The 20592-nt window shown below is 44.0% G+C and overlaps 1 protein-coding gene across 5 annotated transcripts in view; it reads left to right on the top strand.

Annotated features, from left to right (window-relative positions):
- SERTAD2 (SERTA domain containing 2) overlaps nucleotides 1-20382 on the top strand; it is a 110020-nt gene extending 89638 nt beyond the window's left edge. For 4 of the 5 annotated variants that reach the window (XM_070429343.1, XM_070429347.1, XM_070429342.1 and 1 more), the window contains one exon: nucleotides 15087-20382. In XM_070429343.1, the coding sequence (XP_070285444.1) occupies nucleotides 15091-16044 (954 nt within the window). In that variant the 5' untranslated portion in view covers nucleotides 15087-15090 and the 3' untranslated portion in view covers nucleotides 16045-20382. Of the gene's footprint in view, nucleotides 1-1713; nucleotides 2173-15086 lie in introns of those variants that run through there. The other variant, XM_070429346.1, reaches the window with a different exon arrangement.
- The last annotated feature ends 210 nt before the right edge of the window (nucleotides 20383-20592 follow it).

Genomic DNA, 20592 nt, shown 5'->3' with positions numbered 1-20592 from the left:
ATTTTACTCCCCCCCCTCCTAATTACAGTGTGTATAACCATGTTGCTCTCAGATGAGAAATCTTATGAAATGGATTTGACAGCCTTTTTGTGTGTTTGTTTGAAACACTCAGCTCTGTTCCTTGCTGTATTACAGCAGGTAGGAGAGAGGACTGGAATTTTATAATACCCATCGAGTGCGGACAAGGGGTGTCCCAGGGAACAGTTTTATTGTCAGGCAAGTGTCACCGCTGCTCCTTAGGTAACAGCTGCTCAAGCTTGTTTCCCTTTAAGGACCAAGAGAAGGATATTAACTCACATTTAGAAACATCTTTGGACTCCTATTTGCTGAATTGCCTCTCTTGAAAGCATTTTTATTTAATTCAGGCGCTAAAATTTACCCAGTTACTATGCACTGATTATTAATAATGAGCATAGTAAAATAGCATATATTACGATATTTTAAAACTCACTCAAATTTGTGTAGCAGCTGATAGCTTTTGGCATCCACTGTTTTAAATAGTGATCCAGTGGCAGAATAAGTTACAACACTACTTTAGAAACATGTACACATACACAAAACAGATCAAAAGATAGAAGGGGGAGTTGGAGATACACATCCACATACTTAAAGATATTTTTCCTGTGGGTAAATAAAGGAGCAGATAACAAATTATCAGTATCAAGTTATACTAAAAGTTTACTCTCAGCCAAAACATTTTATAATAGCTAAGATGGGTAAAAGCTACAATAAAAACTTTTAAAGGTTTTTGTTTGTGTACTTATTTATCTATTTAATTATTTTTTGCTGTAGTTTCTTGTTGAGGAACACTGGTAAGAGCATAAAGCTATATCTTACATTTCATTTATATCAGAAAAATCAAGATGATTTTGTCAATTTTACATATAGATTAAAATATGTATAGATAAATATGGTATTTCAGAGTGTGAACTTTAATTCACTTGTAGAATTTTTTTAAAAGTTTGCTGCTACAGAAATTTTATATTTAGTGTTATGGCATAGCCTGTAGGAAATAACTATAGTTGTATTAGTTTCTTGGCAAAGGAGAGAGAGAGACAGAGACAGAGACAGAGAGACAGAGACACTTTCTCTCTGATTACTGAGCTCAAAGATCACTTGTATACTAAAGGCACCATAGGGCAAGCTCCAGTTTTATGGAAAACTGGCCTCGCGATAAGGGGAACAGTCACCATCCTAGGTCTTTCCATTAATTGATCTGGACCAGCAGAATATGAAATTCTAAAAGTGCAGTGGCCACTGCGTATGCACAAATCATGTATTTTCTACCCACGGTTAACATTCCTTAAACAATGGACAGAAACCTGAAAGCTGGGATGCCAGCAAGTGTGTGGACGTTCAATTTAGTTTTCATATTCTCGAAGGAGCCGGCGACTAACCAAAGTTGGCCTGTCTTTTTAAGAGAAAGTGTCTGCAGTGGCCAGTGCAATTGGCATTGAAGGCAAACTCCTGCCCTCTGCACAGATGCTGGGAAACCCTGTGAGCAAACTGTCCCTGGAGCGCCCATCCCTCATTGTGCAGAGCAGCGTCTCTCTCCGTGAGCACTGTGTGGCAGTTCATGCTTTGTATGAATCTGTGAATGGCATATGTCAGGCCAATAAGACAACATTTCTGTTCTGGGTAATAAATAGAGGCCTTGTTTTGCTGTTGTTGTTGTGTTTTGTTTTTTCCTTGAAGATCATGAGACAAACAAAACATGCTTGGCTGTCTAAAAATTTTCTTTGAAATACAAATAAAAAATCGAAAAATACAAACACAATATCTTTGACAACGTATGATTTCTAATAGGACGAAAGAGATGCGTATCTTCAATACGGTGCAAACTCCCTTTTGGAAATTCTGCTCTCTGTTGTGGTCTGAGGGCCCCTAAAGCTGGAAAGGCTGGTTCGTCTCCTCCCGAGATCTCCTGTTCCTCAACTGAACTGAATTGAAAGTACCTGCCAGGTGTCACTGAAGCAAGCACCACAACTTGATCGATCTCTTTAAGAAATCGGGGAGCCCGTAGCTGTGTTCTGCACCCACCGCAGCTCTCAGTTCCAAATGGAGTTGGCATCGGCTGCTCTCTCGGCTGGCCTCCTCTCAGGCTTGCACACTGTGTGTCCAGAGCCGGCCCTGCCTCTGAGCAGGGACCGCAGAGGAGCAGAGGAGCGAGGGGTGAGTGTGCCTGGCTGGGCGCCGCCCTCAGTGGAGTGAGCTATGCGGATGCGTGGGGTGGGGGCTGGAGGGAGGAGAGCGGAGGACAGAGCTGGAGCCTACTGTGCAACTGCTACAGCAGGTCTGACTAGTTTTAGGTGCCCAGAGGCAGCTTTGTTTCTCTAGTAACTTGGGGTAGCAGCAAACCTAAATCCTTAAAATGACTTCATGTCTGTATTACTGTCTTTTTCGCCTCTATGCAAAAAACCTGTAGCTTTGCAGAGTTACTGTTTAATTCTAAGATTTTTTTTTCTTTAAAAACTTTCATAGGTTGTGTGTGTGTGTGTGTGTGTGTGTGTGTTTCAGGAGTTTCACATAGGAGAATGGATTCTGGCTCTTAAGGACATTTTACACACACACACACACACACACACACACACACAAATTTATAGTGGGCTGTGTGAACCTGTTGAACAAAAGTAAAAAGTTCTACTTGAATATGCCACGGTCAAAAAATTAAATACTGAAAAGTCACTCTGCAGATGAGCCTTTAGCCCCTGGCTGGCTGCTTATCATCCCACACCACGCTCGGGCAGGCCTGCTGGAGTACCCCACCCTGGTGTTGAGAAGGGTTGTCCAAGTTAAACTCAGGGAATCTGAAAGTCCCAAGGTCATCTCTCCTCCAGACAGGTTTGCGTAAAATTCTATCCACACTAAGGAGATAACGAGGTGGCGACTGTTTTAGACTGATCTATCCTCCCCGAGTGCTTCTCCCATTTTATAACAATAACTGGATACAGATTTGCTTTTCAGATTTCTTTCCTTTTTTTGAGGAGGGAGCCTCCGTGTATGTGTGTACTTCTGTGTCTTCCCTGCTGTCACAGAGAGCCGCGCTGGCCGTGGCGTTTGAGCCCTGTGGTCTGCGGCTGAAGAAGTTTTTGCTCTGCCTCTCTGCTTGCCATGAGCCTCGTGGTGGTCTTCTCTGAACAGTTTTTAAAACAGATTAATGTTTTAAAAGTATTTTTTACCATCTGATGATTGTTTGCTGTCTAACAGTAATTGGCTTACAAATTCAAAATGCAGATCCCTAAGTAAGATAGGCGGGAGGAATCGGAATGTTCAGGAATGTCCAGGGGACAAGCGGGGGAGGTTGGAGGCAGGCGATCTCTCCCTAAAGGTCATTGAAGATCCTTGAAGTAGTAAGAGGTAGCTTCCTAAGAAAGTAAATATTTATTACATTCAGTGTAGTACTCTGATTATTTTGATTATATTTGACTAGATGACTTTGTGTCAAGTTCTGTGGGTCATTAATTAACAATACAGAAGAAATACATTTGATCTCAGAATAGCCCCCAAAGTAAGTAAAAATGAATGGCCGCCACATTTACAAATTATCACTCACTGCCCTCGGGTTTAGTTTGTATCATTTCCTTTTTCTACTTTGTGAATTATTCACATATATGCTATCACGTGTAAGTTGTTTTTGTAAAACCTTATCACTAGTCTGCCTAGTTCATAGAAATAAGTAATATACATACAGAATATGCATGTTGCTTACATGGGACAGATATTTACACAATAGGGTAGTTACTTCCTTCCTTTTACATGCCTATCTTTATACTCATATGTCATATTGTAGAAATTTGATAGTTTTCTTTTAAGGAATTCAGGTTTAGATCATGTAATACAATGTTTAGATTCACTCAGTAAGTAAATAAATAACATTTCTCTGCTTTTCTTCTTTAAACTGGGCATGTGGAAATTAAAAGATGAAATATGTTTTGTGTTTGTGAGGAATATTTTATAGCATGCCTTCTTTTAAGCAGTTTTTCACAGTAGTAAAGCATTCCAACATTGAAAGCAAAGGAAATTAAAAAGTAATCATAACCGTTAAGAAACACTTCCATCAAAACACTTCCTGATGTAGCATACTTAGTTTTTATTTGTTTTATTCAAGGCCAGTAGTTTAACAAAACCTCAAAGGAAATCTTTTGTTTAAATTAATATGCAATCGTACTTTTCACTGACTTGTTCTAACAAATTACATTTATCTGTTTTAGTATGTCTCTTTTTATATATCAGATAGCCCTCTTTTAAAAAAACAAAAAACAACAACCATCACATACTTTTGGCAAAGCATTTGGTTTCTATCTTAAGCTCCCCCCCACCTCCCATGGCATTGTTTATTAAAGGTCTCGTGTGAGGGGAAAAACAAGGTATCTTTGGGGAAAAGATGCTACAGGAGGGCTGAAACCAGAATCCCATCCAAGCAATTATAAATACAGGAGAAAAAAATATTTTCATTATGCATAGGAATGGGGGTGGGGTGAGGTTTGGTAATCTTTACAGGCACATAATCTTAAGGGAAAGAAATTCAAATCTAAGTTCTCATGTTAATGAGGCTTTAGATTCAGCTAAAGATGTGTTTCTGACACCAAATTATTATGAAGTAGCACCATAATTTAAATGCTTACTGTAATATATTATTTATAAAAAATTACAATAATATTTACCAAGTTTCCTATGGAAATATTGGAGATCACAGTTCAACTCTTATGGACATTCTTCCTGAACACACATCATAGAACTGAAGTTTGTATTTGAATGGAAAGAATTCCAGCAAGCACTTATATAACTTGCCCCATTATCTCTCTAAGGTTAACTGTGTTGCGTTTTATAATTAAATGACTTCTCTCCAATATCCTTTATGAAGTTTTCCCAAATAACTGCTGTGTCTGTTTAGCATGTAAGTAATTTCCTGATATTAAGAAGCAATAGGATTACTGAAGGCTTTTCTATACTAGTAAAATTCTTAGCGCTTACCTTAAAACTCATTGTGTGGTTGGGACTCTACCTTAGTACCCCCAGTGGAAATTCTGAACTGTTGGCTTCTCTGAATCCACATCTTATCACATGGGTTTGTGTGTTTGTTATTGTTTGTGTGTTCTCACTTGAGAAATCCTCCCAGAATTTTAACCATGGTCTTTGAAACATTAGTGTTTCTTATATACAGGCAACAACCTTTTCTACAGACAGTATCTCCAGAAATTGGCTTGCTTAGCATTGTCCTGCAGAGACCGGAATTGAGGAACAATCTTGGAAAAGTGTATACTCTGAGAGATCTGTAGGTAGACATTTCTGTGAGTAATCAGACTTCAGGAGTGCCTTGTTGCTCTGCTACGCCCCCTTGTGGCTGGATGTGGAATTCTGTCTTTCAGAGCTTGAAGGAGTCCCGACTCCTACTGGGCATGTTTGTTTACTACACAGAGCATTGATAGTTTTCTTCTGTGTAAAATAACCTATCACGTTAATAAAATAGTTCTCGGTGAGAGTGTAAATAATTGATTGTGCTTACTTGATTTTTTTAAATTTATAGAATCTATTGATGTGTTGTATTTTTTTTTAACTTTTTATTATGGAAAATTGCAAACATACTCAAAAGTAAAGGGAAGAGTACAATGCATTCCCGTGTACTCATCACCCAGCGTCCACAGTTAGCAACATTTTGTCAGTGTTGTATCAGCTACACAACCAGGTTTTTTTTCCTAGAGTATTTTAAAGCAGGTTCCAAGCATCATATCATTGAGTATGTTTTTGTTAACCTTAAATTCTGTATAATCTTGCCCAGTCTTTTACTTTACATGTGCAGTGCTTTAAGCCAGAATCCTTAGGTAAAATAAAAGAATTATTAGCATTTCCACTGTCTCTGAAAGAAAGTGACTGGTGACCCTTGCTTCATGAGTTAGGTTTAAAACCCAAAATTCCCAACTGTTGGAAGAACCAATCAGACAGGATATTAGAAACATTTTGTACTACTTAACAGTTGCACTATAAAGAAGCCCATTTTTCTTTCCAGAGGTTGATTAACCAGGCCATAATTTATTCCAAAGAAATATTTACTTGAAACATTATCTCCCAGAATTGGACTTATTTTGCCTGCTAAATGCAGTTAGTTGTCAAGCTTTAAGTGTGTGTGTGTGTGTGTGTTTTTTCCTTTTTTCAAGAGAACAGATTATATTTAACAAACTAATAGTGTCAGAAACTGTCTTCAACTTAATACAGGTGTGTAAAAATCCTGAGCGGGAACGCTAGAGTGTCTTAAAATGTGGCCTTTAGAAGACTCCCCCAAATAGTACAAGTCTTTGTTGTTGTTGTTGTTTTAAGTTCACTTAGAGGTTGATTTCCTGGCTAAATGTCGCTGTATCTCCAGGCTTTGAGATGCTGTCAAGAAAGCAAAGCGGATTGTTCCCCTTGAAGTTCAGAAACTGTCTCCCTTGGTCTCCTTCGAAAGTTATTGTCTGGCGATTACTAAGCCCCGGGTGCGGTGCCCGCAGCCGGAGCCCCCTGCACAGGGGAGAGGCGGGGCAGGCACGCTGCAAACAGTGGTGTCGGGTTACAGCTGCAGAATAGCACCCCAGCGCGCCCAACTGGCTTCGGCTAGCGACTGGCTTCATAATGACATTGCCGATTTGTTAGGGGAGGCTTTGTCTTACTTACCAATTAGTATGGCTGTGACTGCAGGGACCTCATTCTGGATGAGCTTTGGTTTGAAAAAAAGCCCATCCGGGCAGCTTTAGGGGTTGTGTTACTGACATCCCTTGTCTTCTGGGAGCCCCTACGCTTGTCTGTAAATAATAGGAGAGGCTTTCCCCCCCAGTGAAATTTTGCCCCTGTTATCTGCCATTCCCCTGGGCCAGAGGCAGTCACTTTGGAGTCTGAAGGCAGCCTTTGGGGGTGCTGGTCCTCCCCCTTGTTTCCTGGAGGCTCAACAAATTGCCACCCAGGTGCTTGGGGGGGGAGGGGGACGGGGGCGGTGGGGCGGGGGAAGGGGGGACAGACGGACTATCACTACTTCTGTGCTTGCCACACACAGCATTACACAGCCTTGGATAGCAAAACCTTGGAGGACTTGCCTGTTTCTCTCAGCTCCCTCTCCCATCCTGTCCGCACCACCCTTACCATGTCCTTTGGGGTGGCCTTGTTCTCCTGGCGTGTTGTTACCTGCAGGAGGGAGGGTGCTCAATGAATGGACATTATCGGATGTCTGGGTCCTGTGTGTTTTTAAGGTGGGATATTTTAACAGTGTGGAAAGTTGTCCAGGCAAACGTGTCTTCCCCCATTGAAGTGGGAGCAGCTTTCCTTCCGGCCTGAGACTTGCTGTGTGGCAGCCTGCAGGCAGAACCATGGCTCAGAGGCCCTGGCTGGTGGGTAGGTGTCTTTGTTAGGAGCACCTCTAAAGCAGGGTCCAAAACACATCTTAAAGCGACTGTGTGGGGTGAGAGAGGAGAAATGAGAATATTCTGTTTCACAAGTTGTCGCAAAACCATTTCTGGCCGGCCTCTCTCTTTTGGTCTTGGAAGTCTGTCACATACACAATAATTTTGCCAGGGGCGCTCCTTTCTTCTGCCACTACCCCTAAAAGAAACGGAAAGAATGTGTTTCCACTTAAAGGACTTGGGGTTTTGGCGACACAGGATGTCAGAGTGAGGAAATAGCCTCTGCTGGCCTCTTCGGAGACACTCGTCACTTCTTCTTAGCCTCTCTCTTCAAACGAGGTAGGTCCAGGAGGACAGGCCGTGGTTCCGAACTGTTGGCATCGCTGCCGCCTCTCTGTGATAAGCAGTGTCCGCATCGGCACTTCTGGACGCTTCAGCCACCAGTGGTCACACTTGTGGTCACACTGGACAGTGGAGTTGAAGAGATTAGGGATGTGGCTTCTTAAAGCTCCCCTTTGAAGTAGGTACCTTTTTCTTGAGCGCTATTAACTAGGGCTTAAAAGGTGGTGTTTTTTGTTTTTGTTTTTAAGTATAGCATACAGATCCTAAGTGTATAGGCCAGTGACTTATACCCAGGCAAACACCAGTGTCTTTGCCACGCGGGCGAGGAGGTAGAGTGTGACCAGCTCTGCAGAAGCCGCGTGCCCTGCTAGGCTACCCGTCCCCGACTGCAGACATGCGGCTTGTTCGCTGACTTTTGAAACAACATGTCACTTAATCGCGAAGCCTGCTCCACTTCTGAGAAGGGCAAACACTAGATTCTGGTTGTTATTTACTAGTCCAGAAGGATGTTGGAATAAGCTCTTGAAAATGTGCACAAGGTAGGAACCAGCTGAGCCTTGAGTTGTTTAAAAGTAATGACTTCTTGGATCCCCCATCACCCATCCTTGCATCTGGGTGGTATTGAGCTGGGGGCCAATTTCACACCCTCCTCAGGCACAGGGCAAAGTACCTCACCTTGTTGCTGCCTTTTTGACCATGTGGTCAGTCCCACCTTTCCCAATCATGTGCTCCCTTCAGAAACTGCGACCAAGCTATCAATTTTGACCCCCTCTAAAGACTTTTTAAAGCATTAATTCCCTGGATATCGAGCAGGATGAGATGGGTGGCTTTCCTGCTGCCTGGGGTAATGACTATTGTTTGGGATGAGTTATGCTAAAGCACAATGCAATGTTTACATCTCTTTTGGACCAGCAGAGTCAGAAAGCCAGAAAGGCAGCCTTGGTGATGAGCTGAGGAGGGCTCCCCACTCAGGAGCCCAGCAGTGATGCTGCCCGCACCCTGCAGGGGCCTGTCAGTCTGTGGCTACCAGGCTCTGGGCCTCTAGGGGGCACTAGTGGCCACTGAGGGCTATGGGGAGCCTGCAAGTTAGAGCAATGGGTTTTGTTGTTGTTAGTGGGGCTGACAGAAGTGGTAGTTTGCACCAGTAAATTTAACATCCTTTTTGTTTTATTTTATTTTATTTTTTATTTCAGAGAGGAAGGGAGAGGGGGAGATAGAATGAGAGAATCATTGATTGGCTGCCTCCTGCATGCCCCCTACTGGGGACTGAGCCTGTGACTCGGGCATGTGCCCTGACCGGGAATCGAACCGTGATTTCCTGGTTCCTAGGTCGATGCTCAACCACTGAGCCATGCCAGCCGGGCCAAGTTTAATATTCTTAATTTAAAAATCATGACATTTATTTTGACAGTCCAGATAACATTAAAGGAGAGAGGGGTTTAAAAAAATTTTTTTAAATCATAGCTTGAATATGTAGTTTAAAAACATGGAATTAGAGAACTTTTTTGATCACTTGTGGGTTTTTGTTTTTTTTTTACTTGTAGGTTTTTTAAATACTTACATTTAATAATACTTAATGCCTTAAACATGCAAAAGCTGTGAAATGTTACCCTTTTAATTATTTAGTGTTTAATTTAAACATTTAATTTAAATGTTTCCGTTCCTTTTTGGCCTCGCTGCCATCATTCACTCTGAGATCACAGTAAGAAGAATCTGGGCCCACTGGCCAGGGGGACCTGATGTGTCCATCGGAGGAGCTGCGTTCTGTCAATAAAATTGAGCTGAAGACGTCTTAATTCCGCATAGTCTTCTTTCCAATGTCAGCTGTCGGTAGCCATCACGGAAACGCTGTTTGTTCTTTTGTTCCTTCCTTGCTGAGACACGGATAGGGAAGACTTCAGACTCGGGTTTAACTGAGTAGAGAGGTTCTCAGGCTTAAACATGAAATGGCCAATTGAGGGGAGAGGAAGTCGTGGTTCCTGAGGTGGGTTTCCTGGGCCCCACACCAGACCCGTTGAATGAGAATCTCGGGGTGGAAGGCAACAGTCTCTGTTAACATGCCCCAGGTGAGGCTGATGCTCACCCACGTTCCAGAACTCAGAGCGGCCGGCACAGGAGAGCGTGCTGAGCAGAGCCCTCCCTCTGTGCCCCGGTCCCAGGACTCCCTCAGCCAGGCCCACCTCTCCTCCTCCCTCCCGGGCCCAGTTCACACTCAGGACCAGAGACACACGTCTCCAACTTCGTGACCGTTCTTCTCTGGCCGTCCCGTAGTGTCTTTCCTCATTCTTTCCATTTGCCGTTTACTTATTCAGCAACTGTCTAGGGAGCATCTTTGGCGGGTCAGGGACTGCCCTGTCCTGAGGAGGTGAACAGAACAGGCAGGCTGCGCCCTCCTGGGGTTTACTGGTTGGGGTGGGAAATAGACATTAAGAGTCCATCCCCCCTCAAATACAAATCTCCAGGCCTATCTCCAGCAGTCTCTCCGGATACTCCAGTCCGTAATGACCTCTCAGGTTCCTTACTGTGGGCGTCACTCAAAATCTTGAAATGCAAACCCCCAAGTATCAGGTAATGCCATCGCCTGTTTCTCCATCCTCTTTTCTTCCGCGGATTCTTCTAGTGACATTTATTGCTTTTGATCGTGTGCCCAAGGGGACTGTCGCTTTTGAGAGCAGCCCGGTCCTTCTGAATGAAAGCTGCACAACCGGAAGCCAGGCTCTGTGTATATGGAGTTTTATTCCGTATTAAACTTTGTGGAAAACTCTGAAAGAGAAGTTTTCATTTATATTGCTTCCTGTGAGTTTTGTTCTTTATTTTCAAAACTTTGCTGTAGTTAATAGTTGCTAACAATTATGATAAGAAAATTAGAAAGCCAGGAGTTTGTTCTAACAAATGTATTGGAGAAGGGAAGGCGTCTTATCTCAAACCTTTCCTGAAGAACCACTGACTGACTGTTCTAAGGAAGCGTGCCTGTGGTTCGTCTCAGGGCCCTTTGCATGGGCCGAACAGGGAGGCCCCCCCACCTCCATCCTCCTCTTGGGGGTCTCTAACAAGCCCTGAAGCCCAGATTCCCTTTTGGGTCTTTGAAGGTGAGGGAGGAGACAAAGTGGGGTGTCAGCCGGGTCACAAGCACCTCTTCTGGGTGAGCTCCGGGCCTTTCAGACAGGAACCCCCTTCCCGGCACCTGGAAGCCCTTAATGAGCCCCAGCTACTGCTTGTCTTCTGGCCGCAGCCCTGCGAGGCCTTTCAAAAGGTCACGTGTCTCTCGGCTAGCCTGCTCACTGAGCTATTGTTGTTTCGCGCAGTGCAGTGCTGGAGACTAGAGGCTAGAGAGGCTCAGAGGAGCGCTGCTCTGGCTTGGGCCAGCCTGAGCTCAGGCCCTGAGATGCTGTTTGTTGGCTTCTCGCCCTCCCCTCAGGCTCTTGAGAGGCTTGTATTTTCTTGTTTGAATGGTGTCCTGCTCCAAGGAGGTGGTCGGTAATACGCCACTGAGAGTGAGTGCCTCTCACGTCCTCCCACTTCTAGGAGGCCGAGTGGGAAGACTTGATTCTGAACAGGATTAAGCAAACTTTGGATAAGCTTTAACTTTGTAGAATTGATTTTTAAGTAAAAATGTGGACTAGGTTCTGTGATGTTGCATTTTATTCCTTTCTATAAAAATGTACGTGGAAGTAGGGTTACACATCATGATTGTGTGCCTTTTGCAATCTTACTGGGTGTGTGGAGCCAGTTTTGCCTCATAAAGAGAAACAGAGAAATGAAGGCAAACCTGCTTTGAGACATACTCTGTCATGGGTCCTTATTTACTCATTTGAAAAGCATCCAAGATTCGATTTTTTCTGTCTATTCCTGCTCACAGAGTTTGCCTACACGGACCCTCCTCCTTCCCCATCCAGTCAGCATTACAGGTTTCAGATGAGCTTTTCCTAAATCACTGGGGTCATCCCGCAGCAATGACCAGCTGGATCATTCTAATTGGAAATGAGGTGCTTCTCACATGGAAATCCCTCTGAAAGCCTCTCTTCAGCTCTAGGAATTCTGCTAAATGCCTACAGGACTGAATGCTTTGTCAATATTTGAGTTCCAAAGATTTAGTGATTATTTCTGGTGAAATGTGAGTTATTGGAAAAATCCTGTTATTTATTTCAGAAACAAATCTTTATCGGAAACAGTTCTATATCAATGACTAAAAGAAAAGGACAAGTCTATAGTGCCTTACCTACCTTTCCTCAAGAAAGCCAGCAAAATTCAAAGTGGCAGTGAGCTTACTAGTTTGCTTTTAGTTGTGCATTTGGTTTACATTTTAGGACAGTGTTTCTAAAAGTTGCTGTGATAAAGAACCATTTTGTTTGATTTCTTCCTCCTTCATAGACTAATACTTTAGTAGAACACAAGGAAAATAATTGCTAGAGAAATGAAATGAAAAGTACAAAGATGTAAAAACAGAACCCTCATTCTTTATTGGAGCTACAGACATACAGTTACTCTTAAATTTACTATAAAAGTTTCTCAATCATATAGTATCTCTACTTACCTCATCATGGACCAGTAACAGTTTACAGATCATCTATGGACCACACTTTGAGAAACACTGTTTTAGAGTATTTGTGTATGCTACGGGTCTAACATATGTGTGCCTAGTGCTTTAAAAGGCCAAAACTCAAAACATCAGAGTTTGGAGTAAAAAAAAAAAGTATATTGATTGAGAAGGTACCAACCAAGAAAAATGGGAGACCTTTTGGTGACTCAAATCCATCTTAAGAAGGTGCAGAGTTCAGGCTTCTTTTATGTCAAGGGAAGTGGAAATGGGAGGGGCAAGACGTGATTGACTACCAAAGACATACGGGTGCCAGCAAGGGTCTGAGGAAGATTGTTGACCCTGTTGATCCTAGTTGAGGTGAGTCCAGCCTCGAGGTTCCTGCAAATCTTTGATAAACCGTATATACTCCCCTTATCTCCTTGGGAGAGGCACCTTCTGGTAAGGGGGTGTTTTTTTTTTTTTTAAATTCAAGGGACAAGCAGGATTCCTCTAATGATTAGCATGTCTGTATGCAAAACTAAACAGATGCCATTGGCCTGAAGGCCATGGGAATGAAGCAGGCTTGACCAAGATGGAGTCAGAGAGGCCGATCCGTTCGCTGTTGCATGTATGCATTTGTCTACTCTGTCACACAGGTTTAAATGTCTTGGGTCTATTCACATAATATATAACATAGATCATCTAACAGCTTCATATGAGAACTAAATGCACTTAGAGCTCTTTGGCAAAAGCGGAATTTCTCTGGAAGTATTTAGATGCTTAAATTGTAAGCAAATACAAACAGTATAATTGTGAATACAGTTATCTGTTTCAAAACACAGTGGTCCGGTCACACTTCTAAATGCATAAAGTAGAAAGTGTTTTGTAACGTGAAACGAAATCACTTCCTCTCGGATTCACACTGAAGTTTAAATGGGCACAGATACTTCAGATAGGAAATGTTCTATGCAAAGTATATATACAAATGAGACTCTTAGCACTACAGAGTAGGAAATGTTTGTCACATGAGGTCTTAGATAAGCAAGTAGTCACTCTCATACCTCCCTCGCCTTAGGGAACAATTCATTATGAGACTGGTCTTTGGTTCTAGTGATTGACAGACATTTTCTTAATGTTTATAAAATGCGGAAAAGTGTTTCATGCAAGTAGCTCCACATTTTTATGAGCATTAACAAATTCTCGAGCTGATTCTGACATTGATGCGTTGCAGCTGTCTTCGTCTTTCTCTCCCTGAGACTGAGGCACATGGAGGTCGTCACCTCCAGTGGGACCTGTGTGCCAGGCTCCGTGACCACCTGCACATCTGTCCGCCTCCAGGGGCAGCGTGGCCTTCTTCAGCGAAGTGTTACAAGGAATTTCTGAAGTTTCATTGTGGTTAGCTGTGTTCCTTTAGGATGAGACTCAGAGTTCAAAATGATAAGGAGGTGTAGGAGAAATTACTTAGCCCCTTGAAGACCAGGCTTTATTCCCCTGAGGGACCCACTGCCTGGCAGAGAGCCCACGACAGCATAGATGCGGAATGAGTTAATGAAGGATTGAATAAGGTACCGTCAAAATCAGCTGAAACAATTCAGTAAAAGGCAAGTCAGTGTTAGAAGAAAAATTGAATAACTTTTTTCAAAAGCATGTGCTCATACATGAAGATATCAGAGTGAGTGGCCTTGAAGAGAGCATGTCCGTGTGTCCGTGGATCCGTGTGTAGAGGGTGAGAGAGCAAGCACGGGCTTGGCGTAGAGCCGTGTCTCCTGGTCTGGATGACAGAAGGACAACATTCTCGATTAAACAGTCAGAAGTTAAGGTCCACGAGGCAAAGGCCAGTGGACTTGCGCTTGTTGTGTTGAGATGGTTGAAGTTCTGAGAGGACGATGCAGCCAGCTGAAGGTGTCTTGACTCGGGCCGGGGCAGCTGAGGAGGCGCCTCAGCCTAGGCTGTGAGCGTCAGGCAAGGCGGGGCAGGAACTAACGTCCCACCCACTCCCAAATACTCAAGGTCTGAGCTATCAGAGTGCTGATTTTTTGAAATACATATATATATCTCTGGACTCACAGTAAGTATTTTGTTATGAAATGTTTTGAGTATCCAAACAACAATGCTTATAATCAGAGCACATTACTTTCAATTAGTCCACTTGCATTCAGACATAACTGTATGCAGTGACATTGAGCCATGGAAAAACTTCGGCAGGGAAATCCACATTCTTCCACTTGATTCTAGACTGAAAAGCGGTGGCAGCTTAATCACTGTGGTCATTTAACACAGGCCAAGTGCTTCACCACGTGTCACCAGACAGACAGAAGGGCTCTATGCATAATGAGGAAGGAAAAGGCGTTTTGAAAGCACACACAGTTCTTCCAAAATTGTGCATGTTCCCTCCAAGTTGGTTCTTTTAATCGTTCAAGATGTGTTCAGGCTGTACCCTCTGACACCTTTATCTGTCCAGGTCATAGCATTGTAAGTGTTTTTCTTGGGCTTTAAAAATAAATCTGTTTGGGGGAGGGAAATTGAACCTGCATGGTAATGTTAGGCAAGCGCCGGAGCTGAGAAAGTAAAAATCACGGTTTCCATGGTAACGTTTAACTTGTCTGGGTCCTACACATTTCCCAAGAAATACATTCACCAGACTGTGGAGTGAAAAACATTGCTCCACAGGCACACAAAAGTAGATCTTCCAGTTCCCTGACTCTCAGGTCTTCCCCCAATTAACCCGTGTGTTCCAGCAAAGCCTGGGCCAGGGGCTCGCAGGAGTCCACGTGCAGACCTCTGGCTCAGCGTCTTCCTAATGGCAGCAGTAAGTTCTCCTGTGATTAACTCCGTCTCCTTCCTTTCTCCTTTGCCAGATATATGTTGGGGAAAGGAGGAAAACGGAAGTTTGATGAGCATGAAGATGGGCTGGAAGGCAAAATCCTGTCTCCCTCCGACGGTCCGTCCAAGGTGTCTTACACCTTACAGCGCCAGACTATCTTCAACATTTCCATTATGAAGCTCTACAGCCACCGGTCCCTCACCGAGCCCCGCCTGCAGAAGACCGTCTTAATCAACAACATGCTGCGGCGGATCCAGGAGGAGCTCAAGCAGGAAGGCAGCCTGCGGCCCGCCTTCACCCCGTCCTCCCAGCCCGGCGCCGCCTCGCTGAGCGGTGGCTACCGGGAGGCCCCGCCCGCCTTCAGCGCCCCCGCGCCCGCGCCCGCGCCCGCGCACCCCGGGGACCTGGCCAGCACTACACCCCTGGAGGCCTGCCTCACCCCGGCCTCGCTGCTCGAGGACGACGACGACGACACTTTTTGCACTTCCCCGGCCGCCCCGCCGCCCGCGGCCCCCACCAGACTCCCCTCCCCGGCCCTCCCGCCCGAGAAGGACAGCTTCTCCTCCGCCTTGGACGAGATCGAGGAGCTCTGTCCCACATCTACCTCCGCCGCCGGGGCCGCCACTGACAGCTCCAAAGGGGGCGCCAGCGAGCCCAGCGCCCCGAAACCCGAGGGGCTCCCCGAAGGCCGCCCCGACGACCCCAAACTGATGGACTCTCTGCCTGGGAATTTCGAGGTCACCACGTCCACGGGGTTTCTGACGGACCTGACCCTGGACGACATCCTGTTCGCCGACATTGACACGTCCATGTATGATTTCGACCCCTGCACCTCCGCCTCGGGCACAGCCTCGAAGATGGCCCCCGTGTCGGCGGACGACCTCCTCAAGACCCTTGCCCCCTACAGCAGCCAGCCCGTCGCCCCGAGTCAGCCTTTCAAAATGGACCTCACGGAGCTGGACCACATCATGGAGGTGCTCGTGGGGTCCTAATCCCGGGGACCCCCCCCTCCCCACCCCCCCGCGACCGTGCCCACCCCGGACCCTGCGAGTGTCCCCGAGCCCCGACAGCGCTCCGCACTGTGCATGCACCCTTGCTTGCCTTTTTCAGAGAAAAAGAACGTTTTACAAAAGGATCACACTAGTTTTTGCTTTGAGCAGAGTTGGAGTGCCTTCATCCAAGTATGACCACTTTCAATACACGTTTTTGAGTGGTTCCTCAGAGACCTGCTACCCTGGAATAGGAAAGAATACATTTGAAGACAATGTTGCTATGTCGAATGGCAAAAATGAACAGTTCAAGTGAAGCACAAGGAATAAGATGGGAAAGCTGTAAATTGCATGTGCATATTTGTCTATTTTTTCTATAAGTTTTATTGCAAGAGGTAAAACAAAGAAAAAGTATATATATATATATATATATATATATATGTATATATATATATATATATTATTTAGATAATCTCAGTACCTTTTCCGGCATTTTCGCCCTGTATAGGTTGACTTGGCAATTCAGCCTTTTTAGAGGCATTAACGCCTCGTAAGTGTTGCATTTACATGGCTGTTTAGAAACTGCTGCCCAAATTTATTTTATATTTTTGTACAGATTCTGCAGTTTATGATATTGTTTTTCTAAAAACAAATGCTGTTTATACATATGAGATAGCTATTTTGATAGGATTTGCTCACATAGTTCCTGCAAACTTCAGATGTACAAGTTGCACTTGTACTTTTATAGCGTTGTAATGTTTTATATGTGTTTGGTGCAAAGAGAAAATTGGATCAAATCAATCCGCAGTTGACGTCCCCCAAATGCAGACACACACACACACACACACACACACACAGCGCTTTAAGAAAGGGCCAGGCGATATCACACCCAAATTTCACAAGCACCGGCCTCCTGGCATGAACACCTGCCAGCACTGTGACTTCCAAAGCCAGAGCCACATCAGCTCATCAAACTTGCATTAAGCAGTTGGCGGGAGGTGGCCATGGAGCTCGGGGTTTAAGTGATGGTTCTCTTTAGCTCCCTCTCTTGAGGGGGAAGACTACCGAATACTCACTGTATTTATGCCAAGTTTGCGCTTTTAATTGTTTTTATTTAAAAAAAAAAAAAAACACCCACATCTTTCCTTTTTGGCATAATTTTTATGATGACCTGAAATTTTACATGTGAACAAAATTTTATGAAAAGCAACCAACCTCTACTTGGAACTAAACCCTTTTGCAATGCTTAGGGCTCCTAGAGAAAAAAATCTCCCCCAGAAGGCGTCCATCATGTTGCCCAGTTGTCTTTTCCAGCTTCCCTTCCCTCTGTTGCTAAATGCTGAAAATGGTATCTTCATGATCACCACCGTGAGCTCGGCCCACCTCGGCCCACCTCGGCCCAGCCCCGGATGCACTCTTGAAACAGCCGTGGCCCTTGAACCAGGAGTTGGTCCCATTATGTCACAGCTTCCAATCTGGTTGCTTTCTTGAATCAACTGCTTTAACTACACTTCACAAGGCTGTTTTACCCAAATACACAGGACTTTCTATGCATGTTCCTCCTCCTCCTCCTCCCCTTGCCACCCCCACCCCTTACCCCTTACCCCCTACCCCCAAACCAGGACACTTGAGAAGTAGCTTTTTATTCCTAACGGTGTACATTTAATTTTGAAATGTTTGCAATGTATCATGCTTGTTGCCGACATTGTTTATGGCCTTTTCCTTTCAGTTGTTTCTTTCTTCCAATGGTACTGTCGCTGGTTACATCCTATATTTTTGAAATGCAGGTGGCTTCTTTAGGAATAACTTTTATATTTATTTAAGAATTTTTAAATTATGGGATTTGTGTTGTTGTTGTTGTCTTTGTTGTTAGTCATTTGTCAATATTCAGTCACCAATTCTGCTCACTTCTTGCCATGGATAAAATTGAGTCTTTCTGGCCAATTAAAAAAAGACAGCTTTATAAGATGGCACTTTAAACAAGCCATAGATAGTTTTATTTTTATAATGCACATGGCAAAACAAATACATTTGTGATGAAGGAACTGCTCATCTAATCAAAAGATTCATCGTGTATGGTATGATTAAATCTACATTCTAATTTATTTCCCCTCCCTGGCCCTCCCCCACTTGAATGTGTTTTTAAAGGCTAATTATCAACTCAGGAGAGCAGTGGGAAACAGATCAAATTGCTCTTGTTCTCCTATAAGCAACCTCCACCAGGACACCTTGTACTGCTGCAGATGTGTCATTTCCTGTGATGGGACCAGGGACCATATATAGGTGAGGGGAGGGTTGTTGTAAATGCTTCCAGTGTTGCTGTGCCTGTCCGTTTTAAGAGCTTCCTTTTTCTGTGGAGAACAAGCCAGCCCAGATGCCACGCTTTCGATAACTGGAGGACCTGGTAAACTCACCACATGCTGCACACTTATACATATGTATACATACACAATAGTGTTGATTATTCCGAACAATAACAGGGTAAGGCGGTTGATTTGCCATTGTTAAAAGCTGATTTACAGTAACTTAGAACAACTGTACTTTGGTTGGATTAGCAAATCGTGTGTTTAAACAAATCCCATATGTTGGGCAACAGTTCAAATAAGCACAGCGAAGTGTTGCCCGAACGTGGTCTCGGACTCTAGTATTTGTAAGGCTGGTCTTGAAAATCAAAACAAACAAAAAAAACCACCCCAACATCAGGCAAATGCTTGTCAGCTCTGGACACCCTTGCCATAAACGCTCGATATTCACGGTCTTCTGAGGAAGGCCTGGGAAATGAGTGGCGTGGTTTAAAAAGAACAAAACCATCAAGTGTTCCCAAAGCGATGTCCCAGCAGGGAAGACTGTGAGCCGTGTGCGACCTGCACGTCCCAGTCTGATGCGGACTGGAGCGTGCCTCCCCCGTGCAGAGGACATCGCGTGGCATTCAGAGTCAGGCAGGCAGTTCGAGGTGCCTTCATGAGAAAGACATGCTGGGTGTGACTGGGAGAGGACACCCATGGACAGTGATGTGCAATGAAGTGACAAGATGAGAGCAGAATATTAAGAGCTTTGGATTTGAAGTGATTTTTTTTTCCATAAGTTATTTATTCCTTTTTTTTCTGTGTAAATATATTTATTTTACTGTGGAGCTCTAACAACATCTGGATCGTAACATGTGCAGAATGTATGGTAGGAATGTATTCTCTGGTAGGAATGTCAATCTGTATTAACAGGGGGTCCGAGCCAGACCCCCGGGTCGTCTCATCATATGCCCAGTCCACATTCATTTGTACTCTCTTCTCCAATGTGGGTCTATTTGAAATATGCAAAAGGTATGGGTGAGGGATGTTTCAATACCTCCAAATTTTTAAAGAAAATCAAGCATCAAAGGGTTGATCTTTTTAAATGTTTTTTAGTAGCACTTTCTCTCTCCAACAGAAGGGGCAACCACACCGACACCCTTGTTCACACCACAAGGTGAGAACTAGCCAGAGCCTCCTCTACACCTCGAGTGTCTTTATCAATTGAGCTTTTTATTGCCATAGCCCCTTGGCGTGTCCCAACTGCCCTGAGGTCAATCAAGGAAAATTTCTTACATAAATAAGCTCCAAAGAGCCAAAGTATCAACTTACGGATCGTTTTTAAAGCTTAAATTTATTAACCACCTTTGTGGTAAACAATGAATTATGAATACCGCTGGGCAGCCTTCTTAAATGACAGATGTTTTAAAAAAAAAAAAAAAAAGACTCTACCTAGTGTAGCGATTGATATTTTCCATGAATTGTCTTAATTTAAAAACCTTGCTGTTACAAATTGGGCCTTCCTACATTTTATGAAAATACCGAAAAGAGCATATTGGACCTATTCTGGCTGTAAATGGTTAACTTCCTGTAATTGCCGGCGAACGGCGAGGTATATGTTCCTGCTTGTGTACCATTGTCTTCAGTGCTTCTAAGAATGAGTCTAAATGTTTCTTGAAAATTAGCCAGGATCAAATGCTATTGCAGACAAAGCCAATAAAAATCTTGGGCATCTTTTGGGGATAATACGTTTGGAAGAGAAGTGCAGTCCATGCAAGCAAACAACCAAGATTTTGGAACCGATGTACATAGTGACATTTGGTGCATAGTTTTTAAGGAGGATTTTGTCTAAAGAGGAAGTGTAACCTTTCCCCCACAGACCTGAGAGCTGTGCCTTTTCTATGCAATATTACAGACGTTACATTGGAACCCCAATGGCTGTATTCACATGTAGGTTTGGGCTGTAATCGAAACAACTGGACAGATGAAATGTACATGGAAATGAGCAGTCTTACTTTTGTAGTTTTATATTATACAATAAACAGTTAAAAGGTGACAGAGGTGCGTGTGCAGCTTCCTTCTGACCGGAACAGAACCAGCTCAGGACACAATTTGCTCGTTTTAAGGAACCATCCCCCATGGCCTCTGCCAGAGCTGGTGCCGACAACCTTCCCTCACCGGCCGTGGTCTCAGGAGGACCTTTCTCTCCTCGCCCTGCCTCTGGGGCCCTTCTCGGACTCCTCATTCTCACTTCTCTCCCTCCAAC

Source organism: Myotis yumanensis, unplaced genomic scaffold (genome assembly GCF_028538775.1).
Source record: "Myotis yumanensis isolate MYYU_CA2020_CCGP unplaced genomic scaffold, mMyoYum1.0.hap1 SCAF_11, whole genome shotgun sequence".
NCBI lineage: Eukaryota > Metazoa > Chordata > Mammalia > Chiroptera > Vespertilionidae > Myotis > Myotis yumanensis.
Note: the sequence above shows the minus strand (reverse complement) of the source record. Positions and strands in the feature narration are given on the sequence as shown.